The sequence below is a fragment of the Micromesistius poutassou genome (assembly GCF_964030765.1).
Source record: "Micromesistius poutassou genome assembly, chromosome: 2".
Lineage (NCBI taxonomy): Eukaryota > Metazoa > Chordata > Actinopteri > Gadiformes > Gadidae > Micromesistius > Micromesistius poutassou.
The window spans coordinates 12,726,236-12,751,776 of record NC_140272.1 but is presented as its reverse complement, the minus strand read 5'-3'; the positions used below and the strand labels follow the sequence as shown (position 1 = coordinate 12,751,776).

General features: G+C 43.9%; 1 protein-coding gene across 4 annotated transcripts; it reads left to right on the top strand.

Annotated features, from left to right (window-relative positions):
* Positions 1-94: 94 nt before the first annotated feature.
* On the top strand, positions 95-25,386 carry ptpra (protein tyrosine phosphatase receptor type A). Of its 4 annotated transcripts, none has more exons than XM_084464415.1 (22): positions 95-454; positions 8,315-8,361; positions 8,629-8,710; positions 9,260-9,721; positions 9,834-9,848; positions 11,810-11,906; positions 12,201-12,274; positions 12,817-12,953; positions 14,285-14,375; positions 14,803-14,879; positions 14,994-15,030; positions 15,134-15,231; positions 15,510-15,629; positions 15,984-16,286; positions 18,004-18,153; positions 18,272-18,365; positions 18,627-18,703; positions 18,938-19,072; positions 19,851-19,976; positions 20,528-20,679; positions 21,382-21,517; positions 21,931-25,386. In XM_084464415.1, exons 2-22 carry the CDS (start codon positions 8,341-8,343, stop codon positions 22,003-22,005), a joined length of 2,559 nt encoding a protein of 852 aa, XP_084320541.1. In that variant the 5' UTR covers positions 95-454; positions 8,315-8,340; the 3' UTR covers positions 22,006-25,386. The 4 variants fall into 4 exon arrangements, with proteins under 4 accessions (XP_084320541.1, XP_084320544.1, XP_084320543.1 ...); XM_084464416.1 differs by lacking the exon at positions 95-454 and adding an exon at positions 1,098-1,195; XM_084464418.1 differs by lacking the exon at positions 9,834-9,848.
* The last annotated feature ends 155 nt before the right edge of the window (positions 25,387-25,541 follow it).

Below are 25,541 nucleotides of genomic sequence, written 5' to 3'. Positions count from 1 at the left end.
CATACTACGGATCGAAAACTTGGCGCTGGGGCCTGGCCAGGGAATGTGCTGCTTGCTTCCCATTCTTCCAATGCAGACATACAACATGGCGGACTAGAATGATCGTCTGACGCGCCCGGATACTGAGGATAAACGCTGTTCCATTTTTTCCTCGTATAATACGGAAGACGAAGAAACTACCATCTGTAGTACGCCTTTGGGATCGCGTTGGGAATTTCAGGGGGCCGCCCTAGCATGTTAAAATTAACAGAATAGTGGCTCCTCGGATTGGAAGTACGAGCACCAGATCATTCCTATTGCACAGGTCGTCCCCCTCTACCCACCCCGCTCACACACTCTTATCCTGGGGTGTGGAGACTGGGGGCCGGGGTTGAAAACGTGGAACTAGCAAATATACTATTTCAACGCCTCACCTCATCTCCAACATTTCCCCTCGCCCTGCACTGAAGTTGGGGTGAGTTTGTTTTTGTTGCGCACGCTTTTCACACATTACATTACACGGGGGACTACGGCATGTTTGGTTCTGGGGAAACCTCGGATCCAAGTACTTTGTCCCTATAGCTCTATGTAGAACTGACGGTTTGCCAGTGCAGTCAGTTCGAGAAGAGACCTGGAAGCAAAGTCAAGTTTTCATTCCGTGTTACTTCTGTGGGCCGAATCCAGAGAGCTTGATTGTGCCCATTAGACGGTCTCCTGTCCCACCACGGTACGATACACGGTCTCGTTTCCGTTTACAAAGTGCTTCTTTTTACGGTTTAATGAGGTTATAGGATGGGTCGGATCTCCCGAGAGCCAGTCAACTTTGTGAATGGTAAATCACGGGGGAACTCAACCCTGATTGGAACAACATGAACATTGTAGAAGTGGCAGGGAGGGACATTTTGGCGAAGGGGATTCTCCAGTACAGGGGGATATACGAGTGTGACAAGGTTTAGCACATTCAAGTCGGGAAAATTTATATTGAGCATGCTGCGTTTTGTCCAACTATATCCCATTATACACCCCCCTTTCCGTTGAACGAATCTTGAGGTTTCGGTCACCCTGGGAAATGCACTTTTATCAGCCGATGCTTTGTTGTTACATGTTTTGAGAGGGTGTGGAGCGACCCGGAGTGGGTGGAGTAACTGGGGGCTTCATGAGAACCAGGCCAGCAAGAATACGGGATCGCTAACATCTTCCGTCCAAATCCCAGCAGGTTAAGAGTTTTCTTAATTCTAATCCTTGAAAGAAAGTAGCCCATATCTAGCCCATATCTATTCCTCTATACAAAGACTCTTCTTATCCAAAACTTGCCTTTATACTACCAAAAGGTCACTGAGAATGTAACCAATCACACCATATCTCGTGAGTGTTTAGATTTTACTTGCTGTCAGAGAACCTGGCACAATAGTTGTGTATACATGGCCTATATTTGGTCGTTTGCTTTAATTGGTACAACGATTTTTAGATAATGATGTGCTTTTCTGAAGGGCAGAAGATGTAAATGGCTGATGATTCATCACATGATTCAAACTAAAGGTGAGCTGGATCAATTGCAGCAGTTTGATGTCATGATGTCATTCCACAGCCAGGATGCAGCGTGTCACATCAGGGATCAACTGCTGCTTCAATCCTAGCCTATCGCTAGCCTCAAGCGTTTGGCAAGTAGGGCTACTTACCGCATCTGTCTCGATCCGGGATGCATTCTCCGCTTTAGTGAGGTCCTCATGTTAGGAGTCAAGATCATCCACGTGCAAAGCTCAACCTTGTTACGTGGGGGTGTTTAGTCATCCTGTCAAAGGCTGCCAGCAGGCCTACATTCGGTGGTCAGGTCTGCACACGTTACCTTACCTCCTCTCAAAAGTTGTATGTCATCCACCCATATTAATGTTAGTTGGGAATCGCACAGCAAAATGCAAATCCACGTAGTTAAGCAGATTGACTCCAAAGCATTGCTGTTGCAATATCAGACAAAAAGGCAGCAGGCCTAATCGTCTTATCTTACTGAGAACTATGTATTCCAACCTATTTTTGGATCTAGGAACTATTTATGGATGGCCGTTCTGGAGTTGATTTGATGTTCTAGTGTTGTGCATTTAGCAATTGACTCACCTTTTCAAATAAGCAGAGCTTTTAATGCCTTTCTTGAAAACTTGGCACCATTGAAGTCTAAAATAACTCCTGCTGGGGTATATTTCAAAATGTTCAGGCCACTGACAATATATTCAGTTGGCCCTTGAGTGAGCCAGTATAACTTTTTAGTTTCCACCTGTAGATATACATATTTTGGTAAATGAACACTGATTCAATGGTAATTCAACATGGTAATATTATGAGGTTATGTAGAATTGCCTAAAGGAGTTGGCCTATATTGAGTGTACTGTCATTTATGTCCTCAGTTACAGTGGAGAATCCCCCAGGACAGTAAGCAAATCCTTCCGGTTAGCTATATTTCACTTTCTTCTAGCACTGGTGGACTAAACCAATCAGATAATGTATTGCAATGTTTTATCTTTAGCTTATAAATATTTCATTGTTATAGGCTTATTTGTGGGCTAATGGTTATGTCGTATCAGATGGACCTCGGTTTTAGATAAAAGGAGGAAACTGCATATGGAAAAATAATAATAATAATAATAAGACGTGAACCATTTCTGGTCCAGGTCCAGACAGACCAGGATGTAAACTAAAACATGACTACCCGAAATTTGGAAGTGTAATATTAATCAACCAGCTTTAATAGCCTATTATATCTGAGGTAAGGCTATGTCAATTTGTTTCTGGGAATATCCTTTTATGATATCACCTTAATTCAAAGACATGAGTAAAAACCTCCATGATGTCTAGGTAAAACAAATCTGTTTCATATTATTGGACTTTAGTGCTGCCATCCCTGGGCTCAGTCTCCGAAGTTTTTCTCTCCATATTTGAAAGGCTTTATATTTCAGGAAAAGGAGTTGAGGGAAATCACATATTTAAAAGCTCAGTTTTCATCTCAATTGGAAGAACCAAGCATCATTAACCACACATTAGTAGTGTGGTGCTTGGGTTAGAGCTACAGTCAACAATAGTTTTTCCTCTCATTTTAATGTGCTAGTTAAAATGTACATTTGATCAGGAAGCCATTCATAGTGGTACAAGGCTAAACTTACTTACTATATGGGAAAGCAAAGCATACAATGCTATCGCGTTGGTGTCCTTGCACCCTGCATGGAGGGCAGAGAGAGACTTGTATGGAGAGGCCCCTACAAGCGCCTCCACATCCTCTCTCCGTCTGATGTGGCCAGCCCTGGTCGTCCTCTGGCTTACTCCGTGGGACACACACACACTCTGTGTCTCTCTCTCTCTGCCAAGAGTGGGCAGAGTTCAACACCTCTCTGATTGAACCCTACCCTACCACCAACGGACAGCGCGGTTGGCCGTGCCCGTGCGATTAGCCACAATGCTAATTCCCAGCATGTGCTGCACGTCTTTTCATCAACTCAACACCCCATAAATGAAAACCAGCAGGAAGTCAAACCACACCAGTAGAGTGTAGCAGGCCGTTAGAAAGGGAAGTCCAGAGGCTTGTGGCTGGCCCGTGTGGCGTTGAGGACATATAATCTGTGGTCTGTGTCAGAGCATAGAGTCCTGGCGGCCCTGGGTTTAGGCCTGCACCAGCCTCGCCATGAAGAGATGCATTCACTGTAATACTGTTTCCCCTGAAACGACGGGCCCCTCCCCGAGACATAGAAACTGTATTAATGTGCCACGGATAAGGACAGACCCCCATTATCCACCGCAGCAAGGTGCGCTCAAGAAAACCAGGGGTGGTTCCCCCCCCACTCCTATCCTTGCTCAATCACCAATATTATACCATTCCTGGTTGGATAGGGTCATGGTTCTGCTCTGGGCTCATCCTAGTAGGTGCCAGGGGGCACTGTATTTGAGACCATAGTGCCACCGAAGAGGGGAACTGTCGTGATTATGAAGTTAAACCCTGTGGTGTGCATTCATTTCATAACATTAATTTCACAAGAGAATCTTTTTTTTATGTTTAAGAATGAAATGGCAACAGCCAGGTCCACGGATGCAACAGTGATTAGTCTGAAGATTTACAAACGCTTTAAGCATTGAGAGAAATGCATGGTAAATAATCCATTGTCAAAGTAAATGGTTTAAATGACTTTGCAACGATTGAGTTATCGAATCACTATCAAATCAAATAATTCTTATTATTATTACTATCTTCTACGGTGTAATTACATATTTGCTCTGTTTTGAAATACATATATTATATATATTGTGTATATATTTATATATTGTATATATATATTGTAAACTACTTTTGTATTGTTTCTGTGCTTGTATTGGATCCTACTTATTTTATTAAGGTAATCTTCATTCATGATGAAAGGCGATGCTGCATTTGCGGCATAACAACATATAATAAGGCCTATCTATTGTAATATGACCCCAGACTCTTCCCTGGATCCAGCTGAATCCCTGGAGGCTATGAAAGATTGTCGATGGTTGGAAATTTCTAGAGGGATTGTTTTGTTTTCATATTCGTTTATAGACGCTAAGATTCAGGTATGGAATTAGAAATGATTATTATTAGGCCTCGGTATTACCTCAGAGATTTTAAAGTTTAGCAACGATGTTAGAATTATAGGCGGAGTAAGAATTTGGGAAGTGCTGCGATTATAAATATGGGTGGCTGAAAATACACTAAGTTGTTTCTTCTCTCTTTACATGCATTTCTGGTCTTCCTTGGGATTGTTTTTCCTATTCAAGGGGGTTTCGCTTGATCTCCAACTACACAGTACCTTACTACCACATTTAATATGTTTACATGGTGGAATTGTACTGTAGCTATTCAATGCATTTGTTTCGTAGAAGCGTACTTCTATATATAACTCTTTGTTGATGGTGGAATCACCAATGTCTAGGGCCAAAGTTGCATACTAACTTAAGAAAGCTTAAGAAAAGGTTACACGTTAATGTGTACTTATGAAGTATCAACATGTACAATGTTTTAGAATAATCATATTAAATGTATGTTTTTTTTTACCCCCTTTTAACCCCTTTTTTATTTGGAGTTTGTTGTTATTTTGTTTGTAATCATGGTTTTGCCTCTTAGAATTCAGCCTGATAAGTCAGTTGATTGTTCCGGCATTACACCTATGTCATAGAATTCCTGAAGCTGTCTGGCTGCTCTAAAGGGCCTGCTTAAGCGATTCACTGTGAATCACTGTGTCTTCACATGAGTGCACAGCACCACTCCCAAGCCAAGGCAGTCGGGCTCCACCTTTTTTAGTTTCAGTGCTTGAAGAGGCTATTGAAAATTGGAGCTAACATGCTACATGTATGTTTCCTCAAAAGGGGATAGGATGATGCCAGTGAGGATGCTAATTCAACTCTGTGACAAAACGGAAGGGAAGAGTATGCTAAATGTAAATATGTATTACATAGTTGGACGATAATTTGTGCATTATGATTTGGAACCAATGGTGCCGGTTGTGAGATAAAATCAATGAGGCACAGGAAAGGAACGTTTATACTTTGTTCTCTCCTGAAGGGGTAGGTCTTGGTCGGCTTTCAACAAAAGATGTTGAAATATGAGTCGAGGTTTACAAAAGGCATGTTTAGTATAAAAGTTCTAATGGAGTCGTATAAGGTTTTCAAGATGTATAAATAATGTTTCATGAATGGCCATCACCAAGCTGTGAATTTTTAATTTGATTTAAAAGTTGTGCATTATATTACGATAAAAGTATGCTTAATATGATTTAAATATAATGACCAATATGACCATGCAGCCAGTGTTGCTTGAATGTCCATTGTGGATAGTGAGATGGTAGTGGTGGTGTGATGGAGAGTTTGGAGGAAAATGGTACCAAGTGAATGCCTGGATTTATTTGAAGCACACTTAAGAGGGCCGAAGAGGGCCGCAAGTGGGCCGAAGTTAACCCACTTGCCTTTTGAGTAGTAAATTAATAATGACCTCTTCGCCATATATCGCAGAAACATGGTCGGAGAACCAGTTGGGTTCTCTATCTTCTTTGGCACTAAAAGCTTCAAACCTTCCACAGTCACTGACAATTATTCACATTCCATTCAGGAAAAAAAAGATCATTAATAAAAGCTTGACAATGATTAGATGCCGTTGACATGCAAGCTACACTATGGCGCTATATTTAACACGGGAGAAGGCAGGTGCCCCATGCATCCCTTTGAGTCAGTCGCTACCTGTGGCCCCGAGCTCCGATCCAGCTGAGTCACTTCCTCTAATAAGGTGGAAAGTCGATGAGCAAGGGATGCGCCGGTAGCGACAGATCCCTGTTGTGTGGGAGCTGTCCGACTCCATATCAGTTTACTCAGCATGAAGAAAGCTGTTTGGTCACCCAATGAATTATGTGGCCCAATTTCAAACTCTGCAGCTACATATTCATGTTGGCGTTAATGGGATAGACTTAACATTTTGTGTTTTTTGTCCATAGTTGTTAATCTTGTGGAAGCAATCTGGATTGAATCAAGATAAAAACAAAGCAACAAGCTAGTGATTTTTTTATAATTTGGTCTTGTTTAAACCAATGTGTGCAGTGGGCCAAGTTGGATTGTTCCAGCCCACTTATGATCATGGCTAATTAGTTTGCCATGTGGACGAAAGCAGGTATGTTTTTTTAGGCAAGGTCACACGGGCGAGTTTAGAAACCACACTATATTTAGCCTATTGCAGATCATCCCTGACGCCCTACTTGAAGTCGAATGGGATCAAACTTAAGAGGAAAGAGCAGTTTGATGAGGGTAAAATTCAGTTCAAAAGATGCCATGATTGGGAGTGCTGTAGGTTTGGTTGGAGCCAAGGAGGTCAAGCGTTTTGTTTAGTGGCTGGATACCGCACCGACGGCATTACTCAGCATTCATGTGCTGTTTTAGGCTCCAATCATTGCCAGATAGAAACGGTATTGTGCAGCTTGAATGCAAGTGCTGGAATGGACAGGCTCTGGTGAAAACTCTGCGTGTCCACAGATTTTTAGTATGCCTAGACAGAGGAACTGGCAATGCTATTGACTTTTGCGCCCAATTTGTGCAGGGCCCTGATGTAGTAATCCCTGATGCAAAGTGTGTGTGTGTGTGTGTGTGTGTGTGTGTGTGTGTGTGTGTGTGTGTGTGTGTGTGTGTGTGTGTGTGTGTGTGTGTGTGTGTGTGTGTGTGTGTGTGTGTGTGTGTGTGTGTGTGTGTGTGTGTGTGTGTGTGTGCCCAATGCATCTCCTTTTCCTTAGGGCCAAACATGCAGGATTATTGCTGGGTCAAGAGCATCGGATTAGCCCCACCAGAGATTATCACAGCTCACTCAGTGAGACAACAACTTTTAGGGCTTCTGTGACTGGAGCAGAAAACGGTCAGTCTGACAGATTCTAGTCTGACAGACTTCCTAACTCCATTCCCTCCTTCTGGTCGCTATTCACAGTGGGCCTAGTCACTTTTGCATGAATAGGCAGCACTCAGCAGAGGACCCATTCAAGTCCTGTGGTCGGGGGGGACTGATTCTGTTAGGCCTCGGTGATGATTTAGCGAAGGCTGGCCACAGTTTTATTACGATCAGCAATCTGTTGCAGAAGTTACACGTAGGCCTGGGCCTTTTTTCACACAGAATCTATGTATTGAACTACTCATAGCTATATCTATCAACCAGGATACCCATCATTGTGCACTAGTAGAGCTGATTATAGATTATTTTGTACTGCTTTAGTCTATACTATACTCTATCTACTGTGTGTGTGTGTGTGTGTGTGTGTGTGTGTGTGTGTGTGTGTGTGTGTGTGTGTGTGTGTGTGTGTGTGTGTGTGTGTGTGTGTGTGTGTGTGTGTGTGTGTGTGTGTGTGTGTGTGTGTGTGCAAAACACTTAATTTCCACATTTTTATGCATCTTTTTCATGCCTTTCTACATCAATTCATGGTGGAACTATTCAGATTTATGGAGGGAAACATGAATTTCAGACATCGGCTGATGATTCAAAATGAAATTGAATATACCATAATGCAGTCAGGCTCTCCGGAATTCTGTACTGCTTTCAGATATTGATGTGCGTGTGTTAGGGAGTAAATAATGCGCTGCCTCTGTCAGAGGAATTGCTGTGTCTATTAACGTTATGGTCTTTTTTCTAAATAAAATGATTTTGTGGGGAAGGATGGACGAATGCACATGTTTTAATATTGAGGAGAGGGGGACGTATCCCTTTAATCCCAGCTGAAATCCAAGCCTATGCTCCGGTCATGATACGTATGATAAAGTCTGCATGTTGTTGTTCCATGTGCTGTATATTCATTGTCCTCTCCCCCTGACTCAGGACCACGCTGTGCGGATGAGTAATTGATGCCAACACCGCTCCTCAAGGTAAGGGGATCTCTTTGTGAACACACCCATCAGTGTGTGAGTACTCCATTTTGGTTTCAAAACAAGATTTAGACACATTTCTTGACATGATAAGCATGTTGGATTCTGCTCTAGAGGGGCCAGGGGCTCCTTCTGTCCCAAACAGTGGTTTAGTTTAGTTTTCAGGTCACAAGGCTGTGGTTAAGATGTCATTGCGATGGGATGTTCTCTTTGACTCATGGTGGTGTGTGTGTGTGTGTGTGTGTGTGTGTGTGTGTGTCTCTGTAGGGCAGAATGGGTGTGTGTCCCCTGCTCCTTCTGCTCGGCCTGGCCCTAGGGGCCTCAACGCAGGACCCCCCCCTCACCACAGGTACCCCAGAATGACTCACCCTTTTCCATGTTCTGTACTTTTACGCTTGAGCGGTGTTGTATGAATAAAAGTGATGGAGCAGAAGCTATCTTAAAATAACCATAGCATATCAGAGTATATGTTACCCTGGAAATGTCAAAAAGTGAATTAATATACATCTCAAAGTCAGCTTATGAACTCAGTCTTGGAAAGACGCAGCATTGTAGTGGCATGGTCAGATTCCCCCTCCCCCTTGCTGTTTGTGTTGTTTGTACTTCCTCAAGTTGTAGACACCGTAGCTTCATTCAGCTGTACCGTTGCCATAACACTAGTGTACCATAATCGCTCACCCGCTTGGCTATGTAGCCAGGAGGGAAAATACAGCCATCAAATCGGCTCAAAGGAATAGAAGGAAATCCACAGACTGAATTAACATGAGATTGCCATGATGGATTGGAACATACTTTTCTGATGCTAAATTGAACTGATGCTTATCTGATTATCATTATCATGATCTTGTAGTCGCCGTAGCAGCAGCCCTACCACCCTCCCTCCCTCCTCTCTCTCCAGGTCTTGTGGGTGTCATCACTGCCCCGCCTACTGAGCCCCCCGTGGCCCCCTTACTCAACTCCACAGCTCCGCACACCCCTGCCCTGACAGACCCGCCCATCGCCCTCCCCCCCGTCGTTGCCCCGGAGACGACGCCTGCAACGACGGCGGTGGCCCAAGATGAGGGGCCTCAGGCCGCGCCCTCGGCGGAGCCCCAACCGGCCCCTCCTCTGCCCCAACCCGAGGCCCCAACAGACGCCCCCAGCGGACCTCCAGCCGCCCAGCCTCCCCCACCGCCCCCGCTCTCGCCGAACAGCACGGAGCCAGTAGAAGATGGAGGACAGGGCAACGGGACCACCGCGACGGTGACGCCGGACGTCACTCCTCCACAGGCGTTCTCGGACGATGTCACCGACGACCCCATGGCAACGGAGGCGGCCACGACGCCAAGTGGGGAGGACATTTTCCGCGCATTGCCGCCAAGTGAGTTTGTGTGACTGAGTCAGCCGCTTGTTACCCACAACCTGACAGTGGGCGTTGCTTTAGTTGCTGTTAGATGCACCATAAGTAAACACCATCTTGTGTCCTTCTACAGATGGCCAGGATCCAGGTGAGACGGCCTCAATGTTTTTGTTGTCTGGGCATGATTCAGTGGGTCCTGGTTTTTGAGTGGTGATGTCTAAATAATTATAATAGGCATGCCTGCCCATTTTTTTTTTATCCACAATATTGGAGGCTTGAAGAGGGGAAATGGTAATGGAGATGGCATGCCTTCAATAAAATCGATTGATTTTTCAAAATAATATACATGATGATCATACATAATCCAAACAATGATCCATATTGCACAGCCGTGACTTCATGGTTCTCTGCGAAAATCCCTCTGCTGGATAAACAGGATCTTCCATTAGCGTTTGTGCATCAAGCTCTCAGCAGTATCACTGTTTGCTTAAGCGTGGCTTCACTTGACACCAGTTTCAGGTTTACACCCCCCCCACCCCCCACCCCCACTGTTTCCTGCTATGTGATTGGATTTTAAGGAGGATTTGATGAATGAAACGGGTCTAGTGACAAACAGGCCTCAATACACTGTGCCAGTTGGGAAGGGTGGCAGATGTCACCGCGGGGTCATATGTTGGCTGTATAACTTGGATATGTGTGTATTAGTTTATCCTGCTTTAACCTGATAATCTATATGTGGTCTGTAGTCCAACCTGCGAGAACTTGTAGCTGGAATTTGCGCAATCGGTGGCGTGTTGCACTCACATGATGTCCATACATAGGCTATTGTGATGATGCACTCCTAAATGTATTCATTGTCTACAGGAAAGTGCCAGAATAACTATGGGAATGATGCATCAACATTCACAGCATACTGGAGGAGCTTCCTAAATTTGCCACAAAGTTAATGGTGGAACATGTGATCAAATGATTCCCTCTCTGGGCGACCAGTATGTTTCAAAACTGACACATTATATACTTTTTATTCATTATTAATGCATGTTTTGTTAGCAGAAGAAACCTGACCAGGCAAAAAGAAATATGTGGCATTAATTACATACCCTATTCATGAAAAGTTTTTCTTTTTAGCTTTTGTTTATTTTTATTGTTTAAAGTTATTCTCCAAACAAGTTCTGAAGAGATTAGTCAATCCACATAAATATTTAATGTTATTTATTTATCAAATTCAAAACGTTATAAAACATTGTTTTCCCTGGCTACAGAGCTACAGTTTGTCAGCCTAAAGACTTTGGGCAATGCTATTTTGAAGTGGCCATTTGTCAACATCCACAACATTTTATGACAGAGTAGTTCCACCGACAATGGAAATAATCCTTAACTGCAGCCCTACTTTGAATAACCTAAACCCTCACCACAACCCAGTCCAATCTGCATCTGTGGACGTCTACCAGGTAAAAACCAGAGTTGAGCCGTAGGTTGACCCTACAGCTCTCGTAAGTTAAATAGTGATGTATCTGCGCATTCTGGAGTGATGGTTTACGCAGACTAAGGATGAGCTCTCCACAGCTCTCACTTTATCCAGCCAGGCTGAGATGTCCTCCTCCGAAGGCCAATGAAATATTTACACCAGACGGCCACCTTGGTTCCCCCTTATGCTTGAACACTTGAGATGGAGGATGCATGGTTGGATGGTGTAAAAAAAAAAAAAAAAAAAAAAAAGCTCAAACCTCAATCCCTCTTGACCTTCAGAGTTTGACTGCTGAGTCTCCACATCCACACGGGTTGTTGTGAGAATAAACAAGACTGCGCCGTCATTCGGTTTGGGGAATTCTGCTTCAACGTCAATAATAATAATAATGAATACATAAAAACACATGCATAAGAATGCATGGCTGGTAGACGGATTTTGACCATATATTTTAGATCCTGCTAAAAGGTTAACATTTAGTGGGCATGTTTATTTGACTCTTGGTACACAAGTGTACAGGTTAACTCCCATTGCGGAGCTGTCTCTTGCTGCCTAGTCTGTTTTTCTCCCCCCTCATCCCGCTGTGCTGTACATGCGGAACAAACCTTTTGTGTCTTTGCTTTTGTCCGTCGCCCAAGAAGACAACCAGGCGGACGAGATGCCCATCATGGCCGTCATGGTGGCCGTGTCCTCCTTGCTGGTCATCATCTTCATCATCATCATCCTCTACATGCTCAGGTCAGACAACAACATGTTGGATGCGACTGGGTTCAAACAAAGTGGGGCAATCTACATTGAGTGATTGTAACATTTCTGATCATGGGGAAAAAACATAAAAAGCAGGGAAGCCAAGGAACACTTGCTAGGTTCTTTATGGAGCCAAGAAGCCTGTGGAGAGGCCCCAAGTTACAGCTGTTACTATGGCAACAACCGACTGACATTCTGCAGTGAATCTGGGGCGAATATATATATGGATGTGTGTGTGTGTCAGTTTGTAGATGTGTGCTGAAATGCTTGTCTCGTCATTGACAGGTTTAAGAAGTACAAGCAGGCAGGAAGTCATTCCAACTCCTTCAGACTGACCAATGGTAGATCAGATGATACGGGTAAGTAAATAAGTGTGGGTATCTGTCTTTCTGTGTGTGTACGCGGATGTGGTTGCGTGTGCTTCCAGTGATTGATCTTTGTGTGTGTGTGTCTGGGCTCATCAGACCGTGTAATCAAGCATTGGTTACTGTTTATTTTTGGTCATATCAACGAGTTGGTGCTGTTGTACATCAGTCGACCTGTTCCAACTTGCCACAACGAGTTGATTCAGATAAGACTGGATTGATCACGCTCCCGTTACTAATATCTGTTCCATTGGCTGGCCGATGGCAGAGGCTTTTGTTCAATGGGATTACCTAACTCTTAGGTTAGCCCATTTATATGGCGGTGTTGCGCAACACTGACCTCTGGTGGCCTGTTTGAACAGTTGAATGTATAGGGTGCAATCAAATTTGATGTATTTTTTTTCTCTGTTTCTCGGTATCTCTCTACCTCTCTCGCTCTCACTACTCCCTCCCTGTTTCTGTCCCTTTTTGTTCCTTTGCTCCTCTCCCATCTTTCCTGATCTCCTCTCCTCTCCTATCTTTCTATTTTCCTCCAGAGCTCCAGAGTGTGCCACTATTGGCCCGCTCGCCCAGTACAAACAGGAAGTACCCGCCCCTTCCTATCGATAAGCTGGAGGAAGAGATGAACCGGCGAATGGCTGACGATAACAAGCTCTTCAGGGAGGAATTTAACGTATGACTCACTCACACACACACTATACATTAGTCACAGACAAGAAAAGATGTCAAACCTGTATCCCCACAGTCTGAGAAGCAGACATCTTAAGCAATGAACTGGTAGTGTCTCACATGATCCTGTGACGAGAAATGAGTTGTCTTAGCTGTTCCAATGCCCTGCCATACCACACCTGAACCAAGGATCTTATGGCCCATTTCCACCGGAGGGTGCCGGTCGGTTCAGTCTGCAAAGGTGCGGCACGGGTCGCGTTTCCACCGCCAAAAGTGGGCGTGACCCGGAGCGAGCCGTATTGAGCCGTGCTCGTCTCACAGTACTACTCCGTTGAGGTACGGAGACGCCTGAAAGGGTCCCGGGAAGTTTGAGCTACACACGCCGTCCGTTGATTGGTCGACAGAATCGTCCCTTCCGTGCGACAGGGGGATAACAAACAAACACAGTAACCACGAGGTATTTCTGGACAACGGCAAAAGCTTTGTTTATTGAAGAAAATGTCGCGCAAAAGTTTGACGTCCTTCTTGGACGTCCTACATTGTTGCTTGCTCTTTGTTCATTGTGCGCGTTCTACTTTTTCCTTGGATTTATTAGCAGGCTACACTGTCGGGCTGAGATCAAATGAGATCACTCCATGGCTATCGACGTCCGGCTTAAACCCCGCCCACCATAAGGGTACTGGCGGTGGTGGAAACGCGTGCCGTAACTGAGCTGGGCTATACCACACCCTCACTACTCGGCTGAGGCATGCTGGGTCCGAAGCGTACCCGCCAGTGGAAATGCGCCATTATTGTCTGGCTTCCCAACCCTCTGCTGAGAGACTGGGACTGTGTTTGAATGCAATTGGACAATAATGAAATGACCCAATCGAAGATCAGCGTAGCTAGAGCACAAAATGACAGGAGGCCATCAGGAACTGAATAAATCCCTCCAAGGGGGACATTGAACTATCTATGTTTAGAAATAACCACAGATTTTTTTTAAACCCTTTTTTACAAACATTTTTGATAGAAGTAAGTCTCAAAATCTCACTTATGAGATACCGTTAAGGGAGAGACTGGGGGGGGAACGTGGTTGTGTGTCTGATATCATACCGGGAGAGGAAAAGAGCCATAGGAGACCCAAAGAGCCTGGGTCTTAACCGCCACTAACACCACTACTGCAGTGCCTTGTGTTCCGGGTGATGCAATCAACACAATCGTTTGGTCATCACAGTAGTAGTAATCCAGGGTGAACTCCGCAAGGAGAGTACAAGATGTATACTCTTGGAATGATGTGTTGGGGAATTCAATTTCAATTTAAAACGTCTCTGCCTTTTTGTTTTTTTCGTTCAGTCGCTACCAGTGTGCCCCATCCAGCCGTCCTGTGACGCTGCCTCCAAGGAAGAGAATAAGGAGAAGAACAGATACGTCAACATCCTGCCATGTGAGTGACTGCATTTCCCATACACCCCCAGTACGACCACACAAAGCCAAATGCTTTTCCACCTTGTGTGGCCAATCAACTATGTACAATGCATATAACCCTGCAGAGATTCCTCTTAGATTTAATTGATTTATTAGATGGAGAACTAAACTGCACTCCAATAATTGAATGGAAATAGATCCAGAAGCCCAACATAATCAATAATAAGCATCACACCTTCGTACTTGATGGTATCGTTTATTCTTGCATGTCTTGCATGATATTCACTTCTTATGACAAATGTACTTATTGTAAGTCGCTTTGGATAAAAGCGACTTAGCGCTAAATGCCCTAAATGTAAATGTATTCCTCTGTCTTTCAAATTGTGAATCATATTTGCTCTTTTCTTTTCACTTATCTTCCCTGATTTGTGTCTCTGCCATTTCAGATGACCATTCAAGAGTCCACCTCTCATCTCTGGAGGGAGTCCCCGATTCTGACTTCATCAACGCCTCTTTTGTAAACGTTAGTATGAAGATTCCACTATGAAGAGTCGCCGTTTTGTTTGCTTTGAATAAGCCCAGACCTTTCGTATCTAATTTGTATTATTATGTGTTCTTCATTCGGTTTGTTTTATAGGGTTACCAAGAGAAGAACAAGTTTATTGGAGCCCAAGGTACATTTTTGGAATGAGAAAAAAAATAGGTCCAATCTGTTATTAAGAAATAGGTTTAATTCTTATATCTGTGTATGTCTTTCTTTTTCTGTCCTCCTCTCAGGGCCAAAGGAGGAAACGTTGAACGACTTCTGGAGAATGATCTGGGAGCAGAACACAGCCACCATCGTCATGGTTACAAATCTCAAGGAGAGGAAAGAGGTAGGCGATATGGAGAATGACACAATAGGTTTCATGTACCTCCATGTTGCACGTATTGTACGACATCATCCTGTCCATTATTTGTATTAATGAATTTGGTAAATAGGCTTTTCAATTCTGTTTCATTGTGCTACAAGATGATCTTCTTATGTGTGTGTTTGTGTGTGTGTGTCCTGATCAGCTGGTAGAGAGCCAGGTGATTGGTGGATCAGAGCTGAGGGGTCTCAGTGATTGGGCGGGGTGTATTCACGGCACTGCCTTTTGCTCTCTTCTCTCAGTGTAAATGTGCCCAGTACTGGCCGGACCAGGGCTGTTGGACCTACGGGAACATCCGTGTCTCTGTGGAAGACGTAATGGTCCTGGTGGATTACACCATCCGCAAGTTCTGCATCCAACAGGTACCGTTCTGCTGTACTGGGTCTAAGCAGGAGAGGCACAGGTGTTTTTTTTTTTTGGGGTTAAAGTTCGAGGGCTACAGTTGTTGTACTATTGCATGAATATAAAAATAAATATGAACAAAGTCACATCATTTAACGGACAAAAATGTACACTAATGCACATGAATTACTACAATTAATATAACTCGTTTTGACTTAATTCTGTTTTGTTGTCATCTTCTCAATGTTCGATCACACTTACCGTCGGGTGTCCTCCGCCGAACACCGCCAAAGGCGTGACCCCTGAACGCCAGCTCCAAGGGGCTCTTGTTTCTCCTCTTGACTGTCTGTCCGTCTGTCCGTCCGTCCGTCCAGGTGGGCGACCTGTCCGGCAAGAAGCCCCAGCGGCTGGTCACCCAGTTCCACTTCACCAGCTGGCCGGACTTCGGCGTGCCCTTCACGCCCATCGGCATGCTCAAGTTCCTGAAGAAGGTGAAGAACTGCAACCCACAGTACGCCGGCGCCATCGTGGTGCACTGCAGCGCCGGCGTGGGCCGCACCGGCACCTTCATCGTGATCGACGCCATGCTGGACATGATGACCTCGGAGAGGAAGGTGGATGTGTTTGGCTTCGTCACGCGCATCCGGGCGCAGCGCTGTCAGATGGTGCAGACGGACGTGAGTGGTCTTGGTTTCCCCCGACTCAGCTGCTTTTAGGGGGAAATGGACAGACGGACACTCAGACACACACAGACGGACAGACACAGACACACAGACGGACACTCAGACACACTGACGCAGACTGACACACACACAGACAGGCACACACAGACGGCTGGATACAGACACACAAAAACACACTTGCATATAGACACATAGACAAACAAGGACACAGACACACACACACACTCACAGAGCCATTGAAACGAAGAGAGAGCCGGTTTGTGTCGCTACTTGCTTAGCAGCGGTGTGATCAGGGTTCATATCTGGTTGGTCCTGTCCAGCCCCGTCGCTGATGCAAATATAAAATGTGACGATATGCAAGCACATACCGCTGAGGCATTTGTAGTCTGCGCTTTGCCCTCACGGTGCTCTGGACGGCAGGTTGAACATTTCAAATGTTCCGAGGACGAATCAGCATATGTACTGTGTGTGAGGGCCGTCATTACGTCATTTTTGGTTCAAACACGGCAAATGTATATTAGGCTTTAGGAGTTTGATTCCCATTGGAGATTAAAAATAAATATGCTAAGAAATGCATCACCGCCTGGTCCTGAATGGGTGCTCACACACACACAAAAAGCTACAACTGCAAACGAAAGCCGATGTCATGAGCTTGTATGTGCTTTGACGAATTAACGAATTAAAGAAGCCAAAACACGGCAGACGGTCGGGTCTCTGGGGTAAACACCAGATGGAGGAACTAGTGTGTCACTGTGGGGGTATGGCTTTAAAGGTGACACCCAGACCTACGAAACAGCAGAGAAGGCCAACACAAACAACATGTCATCCGTGGCTGCAAGGCAGCCGTAAACGCACATGACCAGCTAAATCACTGTTCACATGAGCAATTTACAAAAATGAAAATGCATTCTGGGAAAATCATGCCTGAACTGGTTCTTCTTCAAACTCAATACATTTTTGTTGTTGATGTCAAGTGATGGACCTGAAGAACTGTAAATTGCAACGGTCATATACATTCAGCAAGTCCCCTCAAACTAGGTACGGTATTCATTTAGGGTTTGGAACTTTAATTAGTCTCGCTCAAAGAGAAGTCTTGCTGTGAAAGAGCACCATTGCTGAGTTGTTGCATGAAGAGAACAGTGGACAGGTGAGAGAGAAGTGCAGGCAAGAGTGTATTGTGTTGGACTACATAAAGCCTAAAGCCTTGGAAAGATTTGGTTGAAGAAGAGTGGAGACTTTAATGATAATCTTTGTTGTGATGACAATTTTAACGACGACAAATTGTCGTAACGACAATCTTTGTTGCGACGACAATTTTAACGACAATAAATTGTCCTTGAGCATGACTCGGTTAGACACAATAGCAAACAGACCGTAAAAAAAACTGTTGTATATCTCTGTAGGGATCCTTTCAATAATGTTGTCAGACACGCATAATATCCGGGCCTGTCGGTGGAGAATTCAAGCTGTTTTACATACCTTGACGGGGCGCTCTCGCTCAATACTGGACCAATTTCTAAAATTGTTGTCCTCATTAGTCACTTTCACCGAAAACAATGGGAAATTAGGGTCCAGGTTGAAAATCCCCAAATGATCCCAATAATAGCTGGTTGTTTCCTAGAAGGGGATTTCCCATTTGGTCCATCCCGAAGTTGATGGAGCGTCACGATTCCTCTACAATCGCTCTCTATTTTTTCCTCTCCTTCCACAGATGCAGTACGTGTTCATCTTCCAGGCCTTGCTGGAGCACTACCTGTACGGAGACACTGAGCTGGAAGTCTCCTCCCTGGAGTCCCACCTGGCCAAGCTCTACGCCCCGTCCCCAGGAGCCGGCTGTGGTGGGCTGGAGACCGAATTCAAGGTAGTTAGGGCTGTGAGTCGTTGTGTGCATGTGGTATTTCCTGTCTTACTTTTATGCTGCAGGATGTTTGTGTGCGACAATCCAGAAAATGTGTCCTTTCTTTTTGTCTTCCTTGTAGAAGCTGACGTCTATAAAGATCCAGAACGACAAGATGAGAACGGGCAACCTGCCGGCCAACATGAAGAAGAACAGAGTCCTACAGATAATCCCATGTAAGTCTACTCCTGGGTTTTCATGTGTATGTATGTGCCTATGCATGTAATATCATTCTTAAGCAACTACTGACAGGAAGGGACCATCATAAATATACTCAAACTTAAAAGGGGTTAATGCATAACAGTAATTAACTAAGTAACTTTTTACTCTCCCAAAGACGAGGAAAAGGTTAGGGTTTTGAAACGGCTGTGCGACCATTGTCTATCCCTAACTCTGTGTATCAGTCTGCCACCAATGTGTCCCTCTATCTGTTTCAGACGAGTTCAACAGAGTCATCATTCCAGTGAAACGGGGAGAAGAAAACACGGATTATGTGAACGCATCCTTCATTGATGTCAGTCTGAAAGAGCATACTTTTGTTTTATGTTTGAACGCAAACGCACCATGCAGTATTTCATCACATCATTTTCTGTTATCGCTAACAATTTCATGTGTAATAATCCATAGATGCGCAACATTCAACTAATACCCATGTCTCCTTATGACTTGCATGCATTCTCTCTCTCTCACCCATGGTCTCACCCACTGTTGTTTCCCATTCGCCCTCCCCTCTTATCTCTCTCCTCAGGGCTACCGCCAGAAGGACTCGTACATCGCCAGCCAGGGCCCTCTCCAGCACACGCTGGAAGACTTCTGGAGGATGATCTGGGAGTGGAGGAGCTGCTCCATCGTCATGCTGACGGAGCTGGAGGAGAGGGGCCAGGTAGGATCAGGGAGACGTGGAGGGGGATTGCTTGATTGATGGTGGGAATAATATTGCAATTACTCAGAACTCATTCAGGAGGTTAATGTATCCAAAATACTACAAGTGAATTTGGATACAGCTCATTTAATAGCAGGAAGGGTGCTAAAGGATGCCTCCTTAGGTTGTGAAACATTGGGGGATACAACCCGGTCCCCTCTGGCTATACCGGGAGGAAAAGGTTAGGGATGGCAGACTGGTGCACAAAAGGAGTCGAGCAGCTCCCCTTCTCTCTGTAGTCTCCAGAGAGATGTGTGAATACGCATGCATGCGTGCGGCGGTGTTGGGTATCAGGCCAATAAGAGGCTAAAATAGACGGCTGTTAATGGAGAAGCTACTCAATAATACAACAGAAGCAGAGGTCCTGCTGCACGCAGGCGACCAGAGCCCAGCCATGACCTTCATCATCCCACTCCCATCCAGGAGCACAGAAATAACTTCCATTCAATTCACATGTATTGTGTCGGAAACCGAATGGCCGCAATAGCCACCCTGTAGCCTAGTTGATCTGTTCACCTTGTATTAATTTGTTTACTTGCAATTCCCAACCAATTACGACATTGTGCTGTAGTTCAGAATTGGAATGTGATTTGTGTCTCACGTAGGCTTATTTATTCATGGAGCGCGTCTCTGTATGTAAACATGGCTATTGCTACGGTTGAGCACATGGTACGGTATGATAAACCTTGTGTACCTGCTCCTATGTTCACCTGCTCTGTGTCTGGGGTGTCCATTACAGGAGAAGTGTGCCCAGTACTGGCCCAGCGACGGGGCGGTGGTCTATGGGGACGTCTCCATCGAGATCAAGAGGGAGGACGAGAGCGAGAGCTACACAGTGAGAGAGCTCCTGGTCACCAACAACCGGGTAAGGGATATCTGTGTGTCTCTCTATCGCCATCACTCTGTCCCTCTCCTCCTCCCCGCTCTTTGTATTTCCCTGTCTTCATACATACATTATTGAACATGTAAAAAATACTAGAAGCAAAATAATGGGCAAGAAAATGCAGGAAATAAAAAAAAAAAAAAAAATGGGCTCCTCAAGATCCTAAGCAACAAAGGCATAACGCAAATAATACAGTTCATGTTCAAAATGGATATTAACTGTATTATTTGATTTATGTATGTGTTGCTTAGGCTCTTGAGGATCCCATTTGTTTTGTTTATATTTTCATTTCTGAAAACTAGATGGATAGAAATAGTAAACAGTAATGACCTATTCCTTGGCTTAAAGACATCCACATTAGAGATCCTCTCCCCTCCCCTTGACTAGTACGTCCTCTATAACCTCTAAACACAACGGGCCGTCCTGGTGACCCGTGCTCTCCTCCCCTTGACTAGTACGTCCTCTATAACCTCTAAACACAACGGGCCTCCCTGGTGACCAGTGCTCTCCTCCCACTCCCCGGTTCCCTCCAGGAGAACAAGGCGCGCGCTGTGCGTCAGTTCCACTTCCATGGCTGGCCGGAGGTGGGCATCCCCGCCGACGGGAAAGGGATGATCAACATCATCGCCGCGGTGACGAAACAGCAGCAGCAGTCTGGGAACCACCCGATCACCGTCCACTGCAGGTTAGACACAGGCGCACAACCACTTTATGTTGCTTAGTGGACTTTATTCAGTCTAATATTTTGATATTCACAAGGTTTTGCTGCTTGTATCGTGTCCGAAATACACATTGTATGCTTTTCGATTTCCGATCGTTTTGAGATGAAGGAATTTGATTGCCATTTCGTTGACAATTGAATAATTCTTAATCGACCATACACTGTCCTATAAACATATTGGATGCAGTAAATACACACTCTATACAGCACAGTTAAATGCACACCCATAGACACAGTGCATAGATGCAGCCTCCCCTCCCCCGCCTGTATTCTATGCATAGGCCCTTGATGCAGAGAGCATCTGTTATTTATATCTGTCGTGTATGTGTGCGTGGAACAGTTAATGTATTGGGAAAAACACAAGGTCTATTTATGTCACAGGAACTCACTGCTTGGTTGGATTGTTCTCCTCTTCCTTCTGACTGGCTGGCAGCCTAAAAAAACTCACACAGTTACTGTTCATGGGTGTCTGTGTTTCTGGGCATAACAAACTTATTATTTACTCTCAAACCTACATTCATCTGTATGAAATGAATTACCATTGAAAATGTTGATTGTATACTTCTTGTAAACCACCCTCACTTTAAAGTTGCCTTAGATAAATAAAAGCGGCTTTTTAATGATGTGTGTGTGTGTGTGTGTGTGTGTGTGTGTGTGTGTGTGCAGTGCGGGGGCAGGCCGGACCGGGACGTTCTGTGCGCTGAGTACGGTCCTGGAGAGGGTCAAGGCAGAGGGCATCTTGGACGTGTTTCAGACGGTCAAGAGCCTGAGACTGCAGAGGCCCCACATGGTGCAGACACTGGTTAGTGCAAAACTGAAACCAAATGAGTTCTAGGTTGGGATAAGGAGAAAAATAAATTCACCTGCCCTTCACAGGGCCTAGGGGTTAGAGAGGGTGGGCTAAGTAAATTTTTTACATAAATGTATAAAGTTGTTGAACGTAGTTAGTTTTAACAATACGCTTTGCACGTGCTCCTGCGAATCTCCTCCTTGAACCCAATGTGTCTGATTTTTCTAAAATGTTTACTTAACATTTAAGTCTGTATCCTTTCACTAGAGGATTAACCGGATTATACCAAACCCATTAAGTTCTGTTGGTATAGCAAACAACATTGGAAGTACAGACTTTAACAAAAATATGGTTGTTTATTATTCATTCATATTCCGTTTTTGGGGCCCTTACAGTTCTCTCCCTCTGTCTCCCTCTCCCTTTAGGAGCAGTACGAGTTCTGCTACAAGGTGGTTCAGGAGTACATAGATGCCTTTTCCGACTATGCCAATTTCAAGTAGCGGACGGACGACCACACACAAACACACCGTTAAAACCAATATAAACACATCCACGTTCACGCACAGTTTGGCTCACCTGATGGACTTCTTGAGGTTCACCACCATGTGTTGTTGTGCTACAAGAACCTTCCCGGAGGAAAAGGGAACCACAGTCTCGGCACAGGAAAACAGAACCCAGAGCTTTCCCACAGGAAGACACGACAAACTGAAATGCTATCATGAATATTTTGTAATATTTGTCTTGTCAATACAGCCCTTTTTGTCCCTTTTAGCTTCCCGTCTCTCTTTAGAAAGTGTATATATACCGATCCTGAGACTTTTATTTTGTTCTTTTTAGACCATTTTGAGGTTGGCTACGTTTTAGGGTGGCATTTGTAACATATTTTATTGGAATATATATATAAATAATATAACTATATATGAATACAAATCCAACGCTTTATTGGCTGGTGTTCACAGTTAAGGGAAGGTTGTTAGGGGCTACGTAGCTGGGTTATTATACTTTTTATTTAGTTTCTACATAGGGACTAATACTTGATTTGTCTTCTTATGGCCTGAATCAGTGGCTCTACCTGACTGCAGTGATTGGCAGAACACGGGTTGATTTATTTATAGAATTATCCTGGATCGATTTTCTGTTTTGGTCCCACCCCACCCCATGTGCACACGAAGACCACACAACTGTTGAACACAGGAGTGTTTACCTGGTTAACGCATTATCCAACCAAACCATCCGTTAAGACTTCACCCCCTCCCCCCCCCCCCCCCCCCCCCCACTGACACTTCCAGTTTGGGTGTTTGAGTAACAAGAGTCTCTTGGCAGTTGGCATCAAAAGTGGTGTACCAAATTGTTGTCCACTTTGGTAACCCACAAAAGAAATGCACATGCATCCAGATACGCGAAAAGAAAGTGAGCCCTAAGCTGCATCCTTCCCACAGTGCCAAAGCCCCTGAATGACCTGAGCTCTGAACGTGGGAGACCACCTCGACAAACTGTCCAGGAAAAACAAGACAAGACGACGGCCTTCTGGTGCATGGATGTGTAATGCACCACACATTGGATCCCTGCCCCAACCTTCGAATAAATTTGTTAAAACGCGAGACAAGACAATCAAGTTAATTACCATGATAAACCATAGGAATCCAATCATGGCAATATACAAATTCTGTAGTTCATCTGTTTGCTTAAGGATATTCAGCAGTATTGATGGGAGAACACAATCTAAAGTATTTCCTTTCCGTATGAATTAACTGCTTCCCCTTTGTTGTATACAGGCCTTGCATCACCATGCTGTTTTGTCACCATTTTTTTTGGTATAAGATTGTATTATTTCACCAAGGTCACTGATGCCGAAGAATGTTTATTTTTTATTGTGTAAAACTATAAAAGCTGTTGCTTCGATTAATTTCCAAAGTGAAACTTTCTTTTCATGAATTGTACGAGTGTGCTCTGAAATGTTTGCAGTGGATTGTTATTTTCTACTTGGGTTTGCGACGCCATGCGTTTCCAATGCGGTCACCCTTGAAGCCATTCCCTTTATGATTGTAATGAAAGATGAATGATGTCAGTTATCCCCAGGGGTCAGCCCTGTTTCAACTCTGCCAACTCAGGAAATGACTACACACAGGATTGTTTCAATTTACTAATTCAACACAAGTCAATTTCCACAGTTGGCTAGAGTTCAAAAGGTTCACTCCTACCTGAAGATTACCGGAGCATAAATTGCCCACCCTTTTCCACAGTGTTCTTCAGATTCATTTTTGTTTTGTTTTGACCTTTTAAAAAAAGACGATTTATAAATTAATATTTAATTTGCACATCCCTAGTTCAAACTAATTTTGTCTGCAATCATCTGACTCTCCTTAATGCGTGTAAAACACACACTTGATTTGTTGACAAAGATTAAAAGGTTAGAATATGCAATTCTGTCATCACTGGTTTGAAGACTAATATAATGATGTGCAATTTGCACCCTCAAAAAAACGGAATCCCTTGTATGACTAAAAATAAATCTGAAAAAAATCTGAAATTGTGTAGGCAGAGAATTTTGAGAAGAAAAATTGGTAAAGAAATATTTTCATTGATGAAATACAGAGTAGCAGTGTCAAGACTCCGATGTTGTGACAGAGTGCGTGGGTCCTTGTTTTTTGAAGCAGTCGAGACCTTTCCCTTGGCTGCTGGCTGTTGCTGCTCTGTCATTGCCATTTCAGGTTAACTCTCATTCCAAAGCATTATAAGTGCCCATTCTAGTAGTTAGGTGCCACTGTGTTTAGTTACTTCTTTGTTATGTTTCCAACTTTCTCTTCAAGCTGCTGAGGTGGCAGAGGAAGGAGTGGTGTGTTTTCCCTTATGGCTGGTCTGTGTTTGTCCATTTAGTCCTGTTTTAATTACAAATGTTTGCTCAAGATGATCACGTCAAAAAAAAAAATTACACTGTGCCAACTTTTCAGACGAACGTTGCTTTGTTGTTATCTCCAAAAAGTGCCTCCATAGTTATGTTTTCCCCCCAAAAAAATGAATTTTAGCAATGTAATACAGTTCCCACAGTTTCCAGATAGCAGCTCCATGTTTGCAGCAGCTCCATCTATGTGGCCCTGCCCCAACTAGGAGTAAAATGAAATGCCGCTGTCAGCATAGCCTAGCCCACAGATGGAGCCATAGGGTTTTAGTTAAATTCACAATAAATCTTTGACTGTCTACTATTGTTCCAGCCACACTCACTTATTCCATTCTTCCTTAATGTGCCGCCATTTCACTTATTGGGTATATAATAAATAGTACACAGTAGGCCCCTGATTGTACACAGAAAAACAAAAAAAATGAGAGCTGCTTGATTGACCCTTTTATCTTAAAAGACCCCCCCCCCCCTAAAAAAATAGATTTATTTTTTTGTATCTCCCCTCTAGCAGAAAGAGGTATCAATGGATGGAGAGGGTCTCTGGTAGAGAAGTGGCGAGTCAGAGTGTTCATCCATGTCATGTTTATTTCAGTTTGAGAAGTTTACACCCCCCTGCTGAAACAGGTGTCCCCCTTTCATTCTCCAACCCTCCTTGATGTCCTTACATGACTTGCTCTTCTACCGGTTGTCAAAATGGTCACTACCTACTACCCTTTGTACATAATGTAAGGTTATTTATATTTCCTTCTTGTCTTCTTGCCTTGCTTTTTATTATTATTTTTCAAATAGATGTATATTGAACTGTATTGGGACCATTTCAAAAATGTATTAGAGGTTATTTGTTTTTGGCCATTTCTAATTTGATGTCTTATTCTTTTTTTTTCATTTGTGTCTGTCTCTAGGGTTTTGTTATTCAACATTTTAATATATGTATATATAATTATATATATGCTAACAAATTATATATAATTATATAATACCAAATGGCCTTTTTAAGCAAGATAATGTTCAACATAATAAAGTGCTTGAGATTTTAACATTACTGCCTCGTTATTTTGTATAATTACAAATGGTTGTTCAGCTCCCATCTGCAATGGGCAGAAATGGAGCAACTGAAATGGAGACAAGTCATTGGCT